General features: G+C 41.5%; 1 protein-coding gene and 1 long non-coding RNA gene across 4 annotated transcripts in view; both read left to right on the forward strand.

Moving 5' to 3' along the window:
• The first annotated feature begins 6,594 nt into the window (after positions 1-6,594).
• Positions 6,595-11,997, forward strand: LOC118396939 (uncharacterized). 3 transcript variants are annotated; one of them, XR_008067786.1, is made up of 7 exons: positions 6,595-6,820; positions 8,305-8,510; positions 9,294-9,955; positions 10,168-10,237; positions 10,343-10,502; positions 10,684-11,117; positions 11,384-11,997. It is a non-coding gene; the product is annotated as an uncharacterized LOC118396939 (long non-coding RNA). The 3 variants fall into 3 exon arrangements; XR_004828292.2 differs by having other exon boundaries at positions 8,395-8,510; XR_004828293.2 differs by having other exon boundaries at positions 8,395-8,510; positions 10,687-11,117.
• A 739-nt stretch (positions 11,998-12,736) lies between these two features.
• Positions 12,737-19,529, forward strand: part of LOC118397254 (limbic system-associated membrane protein-like) — a 1,147,967-nt gene continuing 1,141,174 nt past the window's right edge. The window contains exon 1 of the mRNA XM_035791838.2: positions 12,737-12,971. Coding sequence (XP_035647731.1) covers positions 12,908-12,971 — 64 coding nt within the window. The 5' untranslated portion in view covers positions 12,737-12,907. The remainder of the gene's footprint in view (positions 12,972-19,529) is intronic.

Here is a 19,529-nt window from a genome sequence, read left to right on the forward strand (position 1 = left end):
TTAATTAATTTTATTGAATAGAAAACACTCTAAAGCTTATAAAGCCGTTTAAATTATGTCTGTATGTAAAGCAGAACTCTCAGGGCAGTCATTCTCCCAAACTCTCTCTTGTCTCTTGTCATCATAAAAGTTGGCCCAACTTTGACGTCATTGCCCCCACCCCTCCCAAGCACCTACAGGTCTGGGAACAGTCTCTTTGTCTTCAGTGCGATGTCTGCTTCCAATGGGGCTTCTCATTGTGAGAATCTCGCGCTCACGAGAGTTTTGGCGGGCCGAAACCTTTCGGTCACGCGAAAAAACAGGTTACTCTTATGCGCGCTCTGCTCGGGTCCTGTCTTTTTTCCAAGATCGATTAAACGGTGCCTGTGTTTCTGTTCGTCCTCACGATTGCTGTACACCTTTATAACATGTTAAAGCTTGATTATGAACATAGTTTGACAAGTTTAGTCGACATATAATATGTAATTTCAACGTTTTGGTGCGCATCCACTTGACTTTTGGCTGCATTTCAACCGAAATGTGTCGTGTTTGAGAACCGAAAGACACAGACTGCAAAACTAAACGCTGTTTTTGGTAAGTATAATTCCTTCCAGGTCTTCTGATGGAAGAACAGCAAAGGTAAGGGAATATTTATGTGGTAAATTTGGGTTTCTGTGGACTCCAAGATAGAGGAGCCATAATGCTACTTTTTGAGCGCCGACTCATAGTATAGCCTAGTGAACGAAACCTGTAACGTTAAAAATAAATGTAACACAGCGATTACATTCAGGAGAAGTATATCTTCCTATATATATGTAGAACATGCATATTTAGTCAAAGTTTATGATGTATATTCCTTGTTAGCTGACGTTATCTGCCGGAGCTATCGTCATTTCTCAGGACATTTGAGTAGCATTTTTTGAATGATGCATCATTGTAAACAGATATTTAGGGATATATATAGCATATTATTGAAAAAAACATAAATGTACTGTGTAACATGTTATATTACTGTCATCTGATGAAGATTTCAAAAGGTTAGTGAAATTATTTTTCTTTTAATCCTGCGTTTGTTGATTGCATATTTTTTCAACTTGGCTATGCAAATTAGCTGTGTCTTCGGTGGTGGTTTGACATAAATATGTGCTATGTTTTCGCCGTAAAACATTTTAGAAATCTGACTTGCTGGGTAGATAAACAAGGTGTTTATCTTTCATTTGAGCCATTGGACTTGTTAATGTGTGGAGGTTAAATATTTTTAAGAATATTTTTGCGTTCCATGCGCCACCTTCCAGCTGAACGTGGGGGGGGGGGAGTTCCCAAATGGGAACGCCGAACCTCATTAAGAAAAAGCCCTGAACCCCCTGAACCCTCAGTGACACCAGGTGTGTACAATTAATTATCAGGTAGAACAGAAAACCAGCTGTAGTCTGGACCTCCAGGGTAAGATCTGAGTACCCCTGGACTATGAGTGGTCTCCCACAATTCTAAGAACTTTGTTAACACCCCCTCAAATAGTTGCCCCTCAAATTGCATTCACGTGCTCGTCACACCGAGACAGTATTGTTGGGAATGGAATAGAAGGAGGGACCAAAGATCAAAATGGAAAATTCAAACCACGATAGGAATAACCTTAGACATTTTGGAAGTGTGACCCCTTAGAGCAGTAATCGTGGGAGGGGTTGCCAAAAATATTGTCCTGTGATTTTGAGATTGTCCCCACTATGGGAGATTATTTTTAGTTCTCAAGTGTCCTATTTGCGTTCAAAGCAAAGGTTCAGCTATTTCTGATGACAGTTTTCATAATCAGCTTTGTTCCAAACAACAGTACACAGACTATTGAGAGAAAAATAGAAGGAAGAATATTGGATTGTACCTTTTTAAGGCAGGCACTATCTTCGCCCAAGATGTACTCTTAAGAAGCCTACTATTAACCCTTAAGGTCCAAAAACCTTTATATGTTATTTTCAGAGGTAAACTGGCTCTGACAGCCAAAACATCCAAATACTCCATATAAATATGAATGGATTCTCAACTGTCATACAGTTCGTGAAAAATTAAGCCCTTTACTTTGATATCACATCAAAATAATTTTATAAATGCAAAATATACACTTACTGTCCAGCCATTATTATGAGTCGTCCTCCCCTTATGAGTCGTCCTCCCCTCAGCAGCCTCCACTGCTGTACACCAGTCGGTGCCGTTTAAGATGAGGGAGGGCGATTGTTTTTTCACGAGCATGGCCTTATTTCTATTACAGCATATTGGATGACTGTCATTCCTATTCCACTCCACCAATCAGGCCTTTATGGTAGATTGGGCAGATGGAAGCCACTCCTCAGTAAAAGGTATATGATAGCCTGCTTGGAGTTTGCCAAGAGTCTCTCAGATCAAGAGAAACAAGATTCTCTGGTCTGGTGACACAAAGATTGAACTATTTGGCCTGAATGCCAGACGTCACATCTGGAGGAAACCTGGCACCATCCCTACGGTGTCACGGCTGTTCAAAGGAGAGGACCAAGGTGCAGGGTGGTGAGCGTACATTTTCCTTTAATAATCAAAATTATGCCGACAAAACAATAAACAATACAAAAACAAATCGTGAAGCTCAAAGGCAAAGTGCCATAAAGAAAGTCAACTTCCCACCAAGACAGGTGGGAAAAAAGGCACCTAAGTATGGTTCCCAATCAGAGACAACGATATACAGCTGTCCCTGATTGAGAACCATACCCGGCCAAAACATAAGAGATAGAAAATCATAGAAACACAACACATAGAAATGCCCACCCCAACTCACTCCCTGACCAAATCAAAATAGAGACATAAAAAGGATCTCCAAGGTCAGGGCGTGACATACGGTGAAGCATGGTGGTGGCAGCATCATGATGTGGGATGTTTTTCAGCGGCAGTGTTTGGGATACTAGTCAGGATTGAAGCAAAGATAAACAGGGTAAAGTACATATAGATCCTTGATGAAAACCTGCTCCAGAGCGATCAGGACCTCAGACTGGGGCAAAGGTTCTCCTTCCAACAGGACAACGACCCTAAGCACACAGCCAAGACAACACAGGAGTGGCTTCGGAACAAGTCTCTGAATGGCCTTGATTGGCTCAGCAAGAGCCCGGACATGAACCTGATCGAACATGTCTGGAGAGACCTGAAACTAGCTGTGCAGCAACGCTCCCCATCCAACCTGACAAAGGTTGAGAGGACCTGCAGAAAAGAATGGGAGAAACGGGTGTGCCAAGATTGTTGCATCGTACCCAAGAAGATGCTGTAATCCATGCCAAAGGTGTTTCAACAAAATACTGAGTAAAGGGTCTGAATAATTATGTAAATGTGATATTTCAGTTTTTATTTATTTATAAATTTGCAAAAAATTATAACCTGTTTTGCTTTGTTTGTAGATTGATGAGGGGAAAAAACATGTAATCAATTTTAGTATTTAACGTAACAAAATGTGGAAAAGGTCAAGGGGTCTGAATACCTTCCGAAAGGACTGTACCCATCATGAGGTTGCTTCAACCTGGCCTATGAATGAATGTTTACAACATAGGTGCACACATGGACAGACAGTGACACATTCAATGTCACCTTGTACACTCTTGCGTGCATCTAGCTAATCTAGGGTGTAATCATTAGTCCAACAGTTGAAAACGAGAGTTTCTTTTGGACAAATTCTAGAATGTTTATCCACGTTTCGTCCCGTTTGCTTCCGTTTAAGAAATCATTTTCATTTACATTACATTTATATTTGAGTCATTTAGCAGACGCTCTTATCCAGAGCGACTTACAAATTGGTGCATTCACCTTATGACATCCAGTGGAACAGCCACTTTACAATAGTGCATCTAAATCTTTTAAGGGAGGGGGGGGGGTGAGAAGGACTAGGTATTCCTTAAAAATGTGGGGTTTCAGGTGTCTCCGGAAGGTGGTGATTGACTCCGCTGTCCTGGCGTCGTGAGGGAGTTTGTTCCACCATTGGGGAGCCAGAGCAGCGAACAGTTTTGACTGGGCTGAGCGGGAACTGTACTTCCTCAGTGGCAGGGAGGCGAGCAGGCCAGAGGTGGATGAACGCAGTGCCCTTGTTTGGGTGTAGGGCCTGATCAGAGCCTGGAGGTACTGAGGTGCCGTTCCCCTCACAGCTCCGTAGGCAAGCACCATGGTCTTGTAGCGGATGCGAGCTTCAACTGGAAGCCAGTGGAGAGAGCGGAGGAGCGGGTGACGTGAGAGAACTTGGGAAGGTTGAACACCAGACGGGCTGCGGCGTTCTGGATGAGTTGTAGGGGTTTAATGGCACAGGCAGGGAGCCCAGCCAACAGCGAGTTGCAGTAATCCAGACGGGAGATGACAAGTGCCTGGATTAGGACCTGCGCCGCTTCCTGTGTGAGGCAGGGTCGTACTCTGCGGATGTTGTAGAGCATGAACCTACAGGAACGGGCCACCGCCTTGATGTTAGTTGAGAACGACAGGGTGTTGTCCAGGATCACACCAAGGTTCTTATTTTCAACAGAATCTGCTGAATGAATACACCCCTGATCAAATATTAACACAGTTCACTTTCATAGCAGCCACGTTGTATTCCTCCTTGCATCTACACGCTCTCCTCCTGTAACATTTCCCCTTCACTTGTGGACATCAATGCACAATACATCAGCTGTATGTGACCAGGTGAAAAAACCTTTACAAGCCAAACCATATCATAACCGCTACACACAGCCTACATCGTTGTCGTTATATTAGCTAAAGTAACCTCATAGTCAACATAGCTAATAGAACTTATGCGTTAGTAAACCCACTATACTCATGCAGAACAGTGTACAGTCACTAATCAGCTTATCAGTTGCAGTGGCGATCCCCGGTGGCAATATATTTGTAAAACCAAAAGCTTACCTTGACTTGGAAGAGTTCCAGTGTTGTGTTGGATAATCGTAGGCAGCTAGCTAACATAGCATCCCTCGCATTGAGCCAGGTTTTTGAGTAGGCCAAACTAGCTAGTGGCATTTGCTAGCTAAGTAAGTGAAAGTGAAAAAAATGACCAAATATCTCCCTCTCTCTCTTAAGAAATGAATTTGTTCAAAATTGTTCAACTATCTGCTAGCTATATGTACTTTATACTTTCAGTACTATATAGATTAATTATCTGATCCAGGTAATTAAGGTCTGCCGGTTTTGACTAGCAGAAGTTGCTTTTCTTAGCAGGTTACGAGAATTAATGCAGCAGGTTAGGATAATTAGGTAAAGATTAGGGAAAGCTAAAATGCTAACAATGTCCTCGACGCGACTCGAACCGATCAAACATAAACTCACGGAAACTGGTACATCGCCTTGGTCCGTACAATTGCCCTTATTTTAGCGCCCCAAAAACGTAATACTTTCAGATCAACTGTAATGACAATACCATTGTAAAGCACAATTTCTCCCCTTTCCAACAGAATAAATTGCATGACCTAAACGCTGCCCGTTTCGGCATAATTCAAGCAGGCAATGAGCCCCGTCGGGTCTTTTTAAAAATGGCGGGTGGGGAAGACAGATGTTGTCTGGGAAAATAGCTTTTTTTCACTCGATCTGTCCAACATTATCGCCTCTAAAATGTAAATAAAACACTATAAAGAGTTTATATAATGTGTCATTACATACCTATTTGAAGGTTTGTGTCGAATTTGAATCTGGTTTTTAGGGCGGTGCTAAAGTGATCTTAGAAGTAAACAGCAGCTTTGAGAATGATGATCGCATGCAATGATGACGCAAAAAATGACTATGTATCCCCCCTTACCCCCGTCACTGTCCATTTCTTGTTTCTAAATGATGAGAGAAGTGCTACACCTGGTGGAGAGAGATTGTAAGACAGAAATAGTTGCTTTATTCGTGCTGTACGTTACGACATGACACGTCAAGATGTAACGGAGAGTCAGTTTTTTCAACTTTTCTCCTATACTACAGACCATTACCATGTCGATCAACGCTTGAATAGAAACCTAGTTCACACCCTCGATTTTGACGTCAACACAGTCGCTACAGTCCCATTAGTTTTCTTTGTAGCCTCGTTTGAATGTTGCGGTTGCGCACATTTATACGGAATGGGGTGAGTTTACGCTCCAACCAGGCCTGCCTTGAGAACAGACTTGATTTACACTAATGCGATGCTCCGCGCCAAACGGTCTGTGATGGAAGACTCATGAGAAAATAAGCTGTCTGTTCTACTCGAGCTATTGTAATAAACATATTAAACACATGTAATAACGCATTCACTGGCTGTTGTCTGCATGTGGCCTAACCATGATATTATAGCTTGCACACTGTGGTATAACCTTCCCCTCCTCCTGTCTTTCTGTAGATACTAATCGCACTGGTACAACCCATACGGGGGGCTGACTGAGATAACATATACACTGAACATATACACTGAAATTCCTAAAGCACATTCCTAAAACACACAACCGACCCCCTTCGGGATGGACTCCAAAGACAAAGAACTCTGTCGAGAACCAATGGGATACGGACACCAGGCTGGAGGGGACTGTCTAGCACCTACAAGCAACCTACCAGAAGCCAGGACTACAAGAATCTACCTACGTCATTTCAATGTATTAAAGAGAACTGCACGTCATGTTTCAGCCTCTCTTTTTTTCCGACGTTTCCATAAGAACTAGACGAAAAGGGGCCGTGCAGCACGCTTTACCATATATTATTACGCTTGAATAAACGGCCTTGTATTATACCTTATCCGCCTTGTCCAGAGTCTCAACTTGGTCTCGTTTCTCATATAGTTATTCATCAACACTATTTTATTTTGTATTTTCGTGGAAAAGATGTCTAAATATTTTTGAGCAGCTGTTAGGTATGTACTTATTCCATATACGTCTATATACCTACTGCAGGTTTTCTATACTAAGCTACTAATTAGCTAACGTTAGCTATTTTGGTGTGTGCATGCAGGCTGGCTGGTAGGTGGAAGTAGCTTTATTGGGAATGTACAGGTGTAAATCCTGCAATTTCTGTTTCCTAAATATTAAGGCATTCATTTCTCACGCAAAAAAAACATAGAAATGTGGTGAACTACGCATTTGCTTGTGGGGTGCCCTTGAACCAAAGCATCACTGCTTGTTACACTACCCCGAACTCATCCTGCAATTTGGGTGACTCATTCATTTGTGGACACCAGAGGTTTGAGAGCAAGCACTCCTACTTCAAGGAATGTGCAAGAAAACTTGTCTTGTTGGATTCTGTGTTTTACATTATAGCCATTACCATATATATGATTGAATATTATCTGCTGTTGGCTTGTGTGGATGTATGTATCTGTTACGCAACATAGCTGACTTGAAACATTGTTAACAGTTTCAGGGCCATGGGCCTTTCTCATGATGGAAAAATACAGAAGACAGGAACTGTGCAATGAGTTGGGGGGGGGCACATTCAGAGCGTGGGGTTGCAGAACAAGCGGTCTTTTGTTAGATAACAGGAGCCAGGTGCGAGATAACGGTATAGAGCATGAGCACACAGATGTTCTTCACAGCAAAAGTTACATCTATCAACAGAAGTGCCAAGAGGCGGGGACCCGCCTGAGCGCCTGCAATAGGCTGAGCAAGTTTAAACCACGCCCAGCCTCTACTGTGATAGGCCAACAGACGGGTTGGAACTGTCTATCACAGTATAAAGAATACTGTTTACATACATCTTGTCAGTTCTCTGTTCTGCCCTGCATGGTATTACAGTGAGCCCCTATATACGAAAGTTGCATTTGCCATTTATTACTTAGCTAATAAAAATACATAGTATTAAATCGGTGACTCATTGTTATATTTATCCTGATACCAGATTCGAATTTACGCAACCCTAACAGTCTGAGAGCCACCATTTACTCCAATCAGTGGCCAATTGTTTCCACATAGCATTGAAGTTGTCGGTGTCGTGAATTCAGTTGAGGAGCAATTATAAAACAATGCCATTCAGGGAGCTATACAGTCAAAAGGGTTCACAAAGAAAAGCACTGCAGAGGTGTCTAAGAGGTGTTACTTTGTATACAAAGTAACAACATACACTAAAGGCCAAGAAGGCCGAGAAAGGCCGAGAAAATGGTGACGGATACACATTTGGAAAGATCTCACTGATTCTGGTCACAGAATCACAGGTTCATTTAATTGTTGGGGTGTATCATTCTGTGTCGCAGGTCGATCTCGGGGTTCATTTCATACCAGATTCTCTGATTAATTATGTGTGTGTTAATGAAGATAGTGAGAGTAATTATTACCCACTACCAGTTTCTGAAGTGTCAGATTTATTTGTTTCCCTGCATCACTCACTGTGTTCTCCTTAAACCAGGGTAGGCATGGAGGGTCTTCAAGATGCAATTAAACACCAGTTGCCTGAGTTAGAGACTGAGATGGTGAGATCTTTGTTGGTGTATCTTAGGGCAAATGTTGGAGTGGAGAATATTAACACCCTTGAATATGTTCAGCCGGAGGACATGAAATACCATTTGACGCCAATACAGTGCCGGGAATTGCTTCAGTCCTTCAACCAAAGAGGTGAGGTCTTGATCAATAAATGTAACATATTTATGTCATTGTTATGAAAAAAGGTGCTATTTAGAACCTAAAATGGTTATTTGGCTGTCCCCATAAGAGAACCCTTTGAAGATCCCTTTTTGATTCCAGGTACATGTACAGTGGGGCAAAAAAGTATTTAGTCAGCCACCAATTGTTCTCCCACTTAAAAAGATGAGGCCTGTAATTTATCATAGGTACACTTCAACTATGAGAGACAAAATGAGAAAAACAAATCCAGAAAATCACATTGTAGGATTTTTAATGAATTTATTTGCAAATTATGTGTAACGTCGTTCGTTTGTTGAAGGAGAGTCGGACCAAAATGCAGCGTGGTGGTTACTCATGTTCTTTAATGACGAATAGCGAATACATGAAATAACTATACAAATACAAAACAACAAACGGAACGTGAAAACCTAATACAGCCTGTCTGGTGAACAACTACACAGAGACAGGAACAATCACCCACAAAATACACAGTGAAACCCAGGCTACCTAAATATGGTTCCCAATCAGAGACAACGAAAATCACCTGACTCTGATTGAGAACCGCCTCAGGCAGCCAAGCCTAATCTAGACACACCCCTAATCAGCCACAATCCCAATGCCTACAAAAACCCCAATACGACAACACAATAAACCCATGTCACACCCTGGCCTGAACAAATAATTAAAGAAAACACAAAATACTAAGACCAAGGCGTGACATTATGGTGGAAAATAAAGATTAATAAGTATATTTTTCTTTGTATTTTTTCAAAGGAAATTATGAATGGATAGGATCTGTAACAATGGATAGGACACATGTCCTCCTCCGAGCATCAGTGACCTCCAGGAACAGTGGCCTTTCCTTTTCTCCAACTTATGGCTCTGCGACCACTTCAATACTCGTGATTGACAGCCACCTGACTCAAGCTCTCCTGAACAAAGGGACAGATAATTGTCTACTTTTTTAAAAGCCAAAAGACCAAGTTGAGCAGAGAGATCCGGTGCCTGCTAAATGAAACCGACAGTTACAAAAAGGCGATGACGATCTAACAGCCACTGCTGCCATTCTTTTGTTGATGACCCACTTCAAAGAGAAGGACACATCTCTGTTCCTCTTGGCAGATGTAAGGAATAGTGTTTTTATATTTATAGTTTCCATATGGACAATGACCGCAAGCATACTTCCAAAGTTGTTGCAAAATGGCTTAAGGACAACAAAGTGAAGGTATTGGAGTGGCCATCACAAAGCCCTGACCTCAATCCTATAGAAAATGTGTGGGCAGAACTGAAAAAGCATGTGCGAGCAAGGAGGCCTGCAAACCTGACTCTGTTACACCAGCTCTGTCAGGAGGAATGGGCCAATAGTCACCCAACTTATTGTGGGACGCTTGTGGAAGGCTACCCGAAACGTTTGACTCAGGTTAAACAATTGAAAGGTAATGCTACCAAATACTAATTGAGTGTATGTAAACTTCTGACCCACTGTGAATGTGATAAGAGAAGTAAAAGCTGAAATTTCACATTCTTAAAATAAAGTGGTTATCCTAACTGACCTAAGACCTAAGAATTTTTACGAGAATTAAATGTCAGGAATTATGAAAAACTGAGTTTAAATGTACGACTTCAACTGTATGTTTTTCGATTTTAGGTCACTGCATCTCGGGTTGATGTCAAGGAGCAAATTCCTTTGCCAGACACACCAAGGCTGATCATGCTTGGTAAAACATGTATTTGATTTAAGGTGGAACAGAAATATATAGTATTGTGGTAGCTATCTAGAGATGTATAGTAAGTATAGACCTACACCCTTTTGTGTATTTCAGGAAATACTCTATTGGGTTCCTCAAAATGGATCAAGGGGAGAGGGGTCTGTGTTTTGGACAGTGCAACTTTGCTGCTGCCCTCTGTGCTCTTCAGCACTTTCTATGTTTTTAACATAGAATAACAGGAGTCGGCCTCTGCAACCTTGGAGCTGATACAGAGGTAACCATTGAACATTCATTGATCCAATACTTACATTTAGCATTTGTTGGTTACATTGCAGTGATATTTCTCATTGTTATTTTTTCAATGCCTCAACTGATTTCATATATTCTTTATTTTTTAATATATATATTTTTTTACCCCTTTTTCTCCCCAATTTTGTGGTATCCAATTGTTTTAGTAGCTACTATCTTGTCTCATCGCTACAACTCCCGTACGGACTCGGTCCTCCGATACACAACCCAACCAAGCCGCACTGCTTCTTAACACAGTGCCATCCAACCCGGAAGCCAGCCGCACCGTGCACCTGGCAACCTTGGTTAGTGCGCACTGTGACCATCCCTAACCCAGGCGACGCAAGGCCAATTGTGCGTCGCTCCAAGGACCTCCCAGTCGTGGCCGGTTAACCCAGAGTCTCTGGTGACCCAGCTGGTGCTGCAGTACAGCGCCCTTAACCACTGCGCCCTTAACCACTGAAGGAACCAAATGCACAGCGAAAGCAGGAGTGAGCTGCAAAACTGGAAAGGTCATTCAGAGGAAGCCATTGCCAATTGGCCAAAATGTTACACGCTTTCTCGCAGACCTGAAGGAGTTTGAGTGGAAAAACTCCAACACGTAAGTACACAAACACACACACCTGATGACAATTGACAAATAAAGTTTGTTATCATCTGCCTTTTTACCTAGTGAGTAGTAGTAGTAGTAGTATTGATAGTAGTTGTAGTAGTAGTATTGACAATAGTAGTGATAGCAGTAGTAGTAGTAGTATTGATAGCAGTAGTAGTAGTGATAGCAATAGTAGTAGTGATTGTAGTAGTAGTGATAGTAGTAGTAGTAATAGCAATCTCTCTCTATTCTTTCTATTTCCATGTTTGTCTTAGTTGACATATCAGAGGATCAGAGGAGGATCAGAGTTTCAAAAATTGGGGTGATAACCTGCACGCCACTGAGATTTATTCGACTTGTTTGCATCTCTCATTATCTCAGAAATCCTGCCATGTGGGCTGGGTCAGCAAATGATCTGCTTGCTCCATCCCGGAGCCTGTGTTGGCTTGAGGTAGCATGCTACTCTGGCTCTAGTCTAGCCCTGCTTTCTCCTCTCTATCCATCCTTCTCTCTCAGCCCTTTCCTCTCTCGATCTCTCTCGTTTCTCTCTCAAAGACAGGTAGGCAAGCAGTTCTTGTTATAATTTTTTGTAAAAATGTCCCACTGTTCAACTGTTTCCCTATTTTTCATTGATCTGTTTAGATTTTTTTTTCTTTCTTACATAATCCTGTATTGTCAAGAATGACCTATTCTGATGTCTTGGTCTGTGTATGGTGAAGTACATTATTGACCAGTATTTGTCAATGTTCTTATCATTGTATCGCTCTCTGTCTCTCTCTCCCCTATCTGGAGTTGTAAATGTTGCTCTTTTCAAATGTTGTTCTTTGCGGTTAAAGTGCAATTCATGTGAAATTCATGTTATGAATTTGAATAAATATATATATTTGTACATAAATGGTTTTTCTTACAATATTACATTCCAGGGAGCTGTCTTCTAAAGACAACCTGCAATGCTGCTTAGTACTGTAAAATAATTGTATATTACTGTAGGTATTTCCTTGTAAATTTACAGCATTACACTGCCACCACAATTGCCAGTTTAATACTGTAATTTTACAGGGAGAAGTTTTCAGTGTAGCTACAGTGGTGTTAAGAGTGAAAATAAATCATGGAAGCATGTACATGGATATAGACAGTGAGACACACATTCATAGAATATGTCAGATGTGAAAATAACAGTGGAGGCTGGTGGGAGGATCTATAGGAGGACGGGTTCATTGTAATGGCTGGAATGGAATTAATGAAACGGAGTCAAACATGTGGTTTCCAGTCATTACAATGAGCCTCCCACCAGCCTCTGGAAATCATGAATACAATTCAACAGGTCAGGTCAGATGTTATGCAATGTTTCAGAATGTTATTCTAGATGACAGGCACGCTTGACTGTCGATCCATAAAGCGTTGCTGAAATAACCAATTAAATTGCACTATAAACACAGCTGGAACATAGGCTGACTGGTGACTCCATGGTGAAGCATGAGTCCGTATCCAATAATCAGAAGATGATGTCCAACTTGTGTTTTTCTAGGTACTTGCTTAACCATTAGGTGGCAGTGACGATCTGGAGAGAGAAGTGCTGAAGCGCACAACTAGTAGTGATTGCAAATAGGCTGCATTTAGAGCTCAAGCTCTTGAGTTGTATAGTGCTCTGCAGCATTAGGACATAGCCTTGGAGCTATACGCCGTCTGAGCATCATTTCTACCAAAAGACGATACTGCCTTCAAGAAATTATTGCAAAAAGACCTGCACTAGAAGTACATTGACATTCAGGAGAGGTTTTGGAGCTGACGAGGACAACATGAATTGCTTCTGGATACACACACTTTGGATCCCGGGGTTCTTTTTCTTCTTTGGATTTCAAGGTACTAGTTATTTTTTTTCAATATAATTGTGTTTCTTTAGATGACCAATCACATAATGTCTTCTCAGTTTGGAATCAGAGGAATTCCTTTTGGGTACCTACGCCTGCTGCGCCTCTGTTTTTGCAGCTTTGATCAGCTACCTCTGGTGTCTTCTTTAAGTCTTATTTATCCCTGGTATTTGTGACGTTCATCCTTGCCTATTTATTGCTCTCGTGACACAAATAGTGAACTTAAGCACACATGGAGACACAAATAGTGAACTTAAGCACACATGGAGACACAAATAGTGAACTTACGCACACATGGAGAAGTAGGCTACACTTACACACACACTGGGGAGGGGGAGATATTGGAAAGTACTTGAAGATGACACCAATACGATTCAAACTGAATGGGGCGTGGTGGCAGAGGAGACTTCAATTGATACAGTAACCTCAATAATTATACATAAAAGTGTCTAATATTAATTTATAAAAGCCTCATTTGACAAGACTAGTTGACTGAGAATACATTTAGGCTATAGCAACGACACTAGGAGTTGCAGGGCAAAGGACATTAGAAGGGTTAAATGAACCAGGCCCATCCCTGCCTAGCTTTAGACAGCTTCTTGTGACGGTATGTGCAGTACAACATCTACACATAACACCAATAGGCCTGCATTGAACAGGTTGCTGGTGTACTAAGGTAAGGTCCACTAGTATATAATCCCTCTTTCCACAGTTATTGATGACTGCGTACATCTCTGATGCCCTCATGGCAGCATCCCAGCTACGAACACTAATATAGGAAATTCAAGGGTTGGCCTGCACAGGATTAAAACCTGCTACCTTGTGGTTCTGTCTTTTGGGTGTTCCTGATAATGACCATGTACCCAAAGACCCCTGTATGCAGACTAATTCTAAATTTGTAAATGATTTCCATTGTGACATGACTATTGAAGTAGGTTGTTAATTGTCTGATTCTAAAGGAGTTGTGTGTGCATTTATGGTGAGCTGTGAAATCCAGCACAGTAGTCAATAAACAACTCAATGGGGTTTAATTAGGAAATGGCTTTGAATGAAAACACAACCTCCAGGTCAACAACACTAGGGGCTTCCAGCTCTAACTTATGAAATGTCTAATATATTCCATGAAATGCGATGCATGATTCAGCCTTATCATGACAGCAGAATGTATGTTATAGACAACTGCCAGGGTATGTCGTATGACTTCTTCCTAATATACACTAGGTCTGTTTACATGGAACCACAGCAGGAGAGACACAACAAAAGGTCCACTTTGATCTGTATGCTTAACCAGTAGGGCCATGTTTCACGCCTTGGGGCGGTGTCACAGGTTGGTGGCCTCGACCATGTCTGGTCCTCCTCGCTGGCCCACTGTTCCTCTTCATCTAATTTTAAATTACCCTTGTTGTATTAACATAATGCTCATCTGTTAAATGAATTGGTGTAGGCAGGTCAACATGCTGCTCTAAATGCCCACTGTTCATTTATCTTTGGAGATGGAGCCTCTTCTGAGTGCAGTACAGCCAACACGGTTAACTAGTAATGAAACTGCACCATAGATCACTATTGAAGTCAGGAGAATGTAAAGTATTTAGTATGGCTGCTTCATATTGCACATGCACTGTTTTTGCTCTTCATAGATCACATGTACTGTATTTCCTCCTTATAGAGCACATGTACTGTATTTCCTCCTTATAGAGCACATGTACTGTATTTCCTCCTTATAGAGCACATGCACTGTTTTTTCTCTTCATAGAGCACATGTACTGTATTTCCTCCTTATAGAGCACATGTACTGTATTTTCTCTTCATAGAGCACATGTACTGTATTTCCTCCTTATAGAGCACATGTACTGTATTTCCACCTTATAGAGCACATGTACTGTATTTGCTCTTCATAGATCACATGTACTGTATTTCCTCCTTATAGAGCACATGTACTGTATTTCCACCTTATAGAGCACATGTACTGTATTTCCTCCTTATAGAGCACATGTACTGTATTTCCTCCTTATAGAGCACATGTACTGTATTTGCTCTTCATAGAGCACATGTACTGTATTTCCTCTTCATAGAGCACATGTACTGTATTTGCTCTTCATAGAGCACATGTACTGTATTTCCTCTTCATAGAGCACATGTACTGTATTTGCTCTTCATAGAGCACATGTACTATGTGGGGCTTTCATAGCACATCATATCCAGTAGTGGATTGTTCCCTTACATACTGTATGTTGAAAAAAGACATGACTTTGCAGTTGAAATAAGAGGACGAGAACACCAGTTTGGCCTTGTGCCTTGCATTTTATTTCTTTGTTTTTTGGTTCATCCTTTTCTGATGGGAAGAATTAGGAACCTTGCGGTACAGAGTTGTTCAATGGTGTTGATGCTGTGAATCTTTTCTGAGGAAAAATGACTTTTGTCAATTATCCAGAGATGACATAGCAGAAATTCAGTAGGATAGCTGTGGTAATTAATTCACACTAGGCACCTGGGACGAACACGATAGTGAAATATGCTTATTCGAAGGAAAATAGTGCCTTCCCCTCGGAAACAAGAGAACGATACTTAAATAAAGTCAGCGGATGCTGGATTTTGTAATCTGTTGAAATAAATGTATTTCAGAATGTCAGGGGCACAGGGAATAAGCACACATTCAGAAATGAATTGGAAAGATCGAGTTAAACAGTCTAAATAATGAATGCTATCAGAGGATTTGTGTTGATGCTCTCTCTCGCCCGGCCTTTCACTGGAGTCCACATTGATCTCTCTTTGGGGACTAGTGATTTTCCTCCCCACTTTAGAGTCCACAGACTCCTCCTATTGGAACAGATACGACTGAATTGACTCGTGTGTTTTGTTGGATCTTCCTGTATTCCAACCATGTCTCTGTGGTTGGTTGTAGGCAAGATGTGGTGGGGGTTCCTCTGAGGTGAGCTGGGCTGGGGAAGGGTGTAAATATTGTGCTGTGGTCACAGGGAGGGAGAGGGAGAAGCAGAGACAGGGCCTGAGTTGGGTCTGGAATAAAAGACAATAGAGACAATCAGAGCAATACACCTTTATACTCCCCCTGCGCCACCTCGCTTTCGGCCTCTTTAATGTCCTCAACTCTTCACTTCTCAGAGCCCCATCCCAGGAAAATTGCAATTATCTCTGTGTTCCCTGTACAAGTCTTCTGGTGCCTGTGATCCTCTGGTAGTTTGGGGTGAAACACGGATCGCTAACCGTAAACGTGGTGTGTGTTGGAGGGGCTTCTCTCCTCATCCCTTCAGGTTCATGCACTACAGGGCCTTGATGTGCTCCGTATGGATGTTGTTGGTTTCCAGAGCGCAGGCACAGGAGAAGTTTCTGTGCACTTTGGAGAGGTTTGGAAATCAAAACTGCTGCATACTGGGGCTATATGCCCCCAGACCTTTGGCATAAAGAGCCGTATTGACTGCATTTAGGTCTATTACTATCGCATTTTATCGATAGCACGTGGAATTTAACTGACATGTCCTTCACAAAGTGAAAACATATAACACGTAACTCAGTGTGAATTCACAAGCAGGGCCGTAGCCAGGGCCGTAGCCAGGGCCGTAGCCAGGGCCGTAGCCAGGGCCGTAGCCAGGGCCGTAGCCAGGGTCTGAGTTTTAGTGATGCCCGGAGCGGCTGATATCTTTGCAGTTTTAAAAGCACATTTCCTACGGACTTCGGTGTCCTCCTACGTAGCTACAAAGAACAATGGCAAACAAACCGTCTATTCATGGTGACAATCTAATGAAATTCTGTTGAGCATCACACCAAAGCATGTCGAAATTTCATCAGAAGGTTGAAACACATGAAAGCAACTGAAATGTTGAAACCCTCGACAAATTCTAAGAGGTTACATCAATTTCAAGCTCTCGCAAATGTTTTTAATATACTCCACCGGGGCCATCTTCGCGTCTCTTTGTTGTTGATTCAAGTGATGCATCATCAATCAACAACCCACGTGCAAAATTCCCTATATTAGTGTAAACTCATTTTTTCCAATTTGATTTTAGTATCATAATCAATAGTAATATTTCAATAGCTGTATCTCTCTAACTGTATCTCTCTATGGAATAATCAGTCAATCACATGTATTTATAAAGCCCTTTTTTACATCAGCAGTTGTCACAAAGTGCTATACAGAAACCCAGCCTAAACCCCCAGAGAGCAAGCAATGCAGATGTAGAACCCTCTTCCAGTGAGAATCATAATCATAATAACGGTCATGCAAGTTGGAATCCACATATTTAGTGTTTTATCTGTTTGTTCTCTCAGGGCAAACTGACATATTCATCAAGGCTGAAATAGGCGAATGGAGAATCTGTACAGATGCGTAGAGGGAAGACAAAATACACCTCTATATGCAAAAATCGAATCAATTCATCTTCATAAGCAATGTTGGAATTCAGCCGATAGATACTCTAATAGAAAAATGAAATGAGGAGACTCGTATTAGTATTATTCCTCTGCCTTCCAGTCCCTGACATTATATTATCTCTGTTTCTGAATCTCATCTTTGAAGTCCAACTTCAGAGGTTTTACTTCCTTTCATAGTGATGCAAATCCAGGATCATCTTCTTGCTTGTATAGAAGTTGTGTACCACTGTTGTAATGAAGCAAGCAGTACTCCTTCTGTGCCTGTCTTGAACAAGCCCGTCTGATCCTGATTACTGACCTCTATAACCGGCCTACTCAAACAATCCTCTGCATTTTTCATAAACCTAATGCTAAGTGCAGTTGTTTCCCAGGATGTCGTTGGTGTGTCTTACTTGCACACAGTCACTTAGGTTTTATCAGGAGAAAGGACATATTTAGGGACATATTTTTCTGTTTGGTACCTGGGCTAATACAGTGCATTCGAAAAGTATTCAGACCCCTTGACTTTTTCCACATTTTGTTACATTACAGCTAACCGATAACCGATACAGCTAACCGATAACCGATATTTAACATTTTTGCAGCCTTTAAAGCATTCTAGTACAGTTAAATAGTTAACACACACTCATGGACACAGAGGTCTAAGGCACTGCATCTCAGTGCAAGATGCGTCACTATAGTCCCTGGTTCGAATCCAGGCTGTATCACATCCGGCAGTGAATAGGACCAGCGTTGTCCAGGTTTGGCCGGTGTAGGCCGTCATTGTAAATAATAATTTGTTCTTAACTGACTTGCCTAGTTAAATAAAAGTTACACACACACCACACTGACCAAAAAGTTATTTTGTCGGCATTTACATATGTCCCCATTACCAGTAAAACATAATCAAACCTATTTCGTTCACTTACTTTCATTGCTGTGCTGGCTCCTTGTCTCATTTGTTCAGTTGTTTCATTCTCAACCAGGATTTCTCATACTATGAAACGCCGTTTGGGTCTTTGTGTGTCAAATAACACTATTTGACGTGTCAAATAAGCTTGTTCACCAATCACGACCTGAATATGACTGCATGTCACATAATAATTTAACACGTTCATACATTTTTTAAAGTAGTTATTACACATTGATTACACAATCACTTATATTTCATATGTCACAACGATTCATCGACACGTATGCCATGATGCTGGTAAAGTTGTCTCACACACCTAAAGTGCTGGTCATAAAAAAAAGGTATCAGTCTACTCAGTGACACCCAGAGAACATTAGTGTCGGAGCTCTTACAGCGGGACTCTGTGTATTGAACACTATTCCCGGAGGAAAAACAATACTGCGTGGATGTTTTGGAGTCTTATAACTCTGAGGACATTGGGGAAAATGATCTTGGGTCAACAAATCCTTAGGTAAAACTGTACAGTGCAATATGAATGTCAACACACACAATAGGCTGACTGGGGAGGTGATTTCACGCAGTCACGATAGGAGCTACAACGCTAATATTCGCGTAAACTCTTCACAGTTGTGTTCGGTGAGTGTTTCCGAGTAGACTATTACCACATTTCATTGCTTCACATTCCAACCTTTTTAGCATTATCTAGTCTAAATATGGCATGATTCCACGAATTGTAGTAACCTTCTGCATCACTTTCAAAGCGGTACTTTTATTGTAAAGGCAAACTGCAAATTCCACTATTGTGCCTAATCCTTATTGTGGCTAGCTCCACAACACATAACCCGGTCCAGTTGAGCCTCACTAGCCAGATGAAGCTAGCTGGCTGCTTATAATGTTAGCTTTGGGCAACAGGGTTAAGTAGCTGGCTAGCTATTTATTTTCATGAACTGAAGTGCAATTTCAATAGGTTAACAGCACGTGTCTACCAGTTTCTACTAGTCATTGTTTTCAGGCTGGTTGTATTGGTGCTAGCTAGGTACCAAGCTAAAGCTAGCGACCTCAGAAGTTGCGGTCGAACAAATAATGCTTTATTACCAATGCGGTATTGTAAACACATCGTTCATGGCCGGTGTTTGCTTGTTTGCAGACTTTTTTTGTACAGCTTTGACAGTGCTAGTGATAGTAGTGGTTGTGCTTGGCTTGCACGTGCAAATTCAGAAAACACAACCTTCTATAATAGAATTGTGTTTGACTTGTCAAATGAAAGGCTTA

The sequence above is a fragment of the Oncorhynchus keta genome, chromosome 18 (genome assembly GCF_023373465.1).
Source record: "Oncorhynchus keta strain PuntledgeMale-10-30-2019 chromosome 18, Oket_V2, whole genome shotgun sequence".
In the NCBI taxonomy this organism is placed as follows: Eukaryota; Metazoa; Chordata; class Actinopteri; order Salmoniformes; family Salmonidae; genus Oncorhynchus; species Oncorhynchus keta.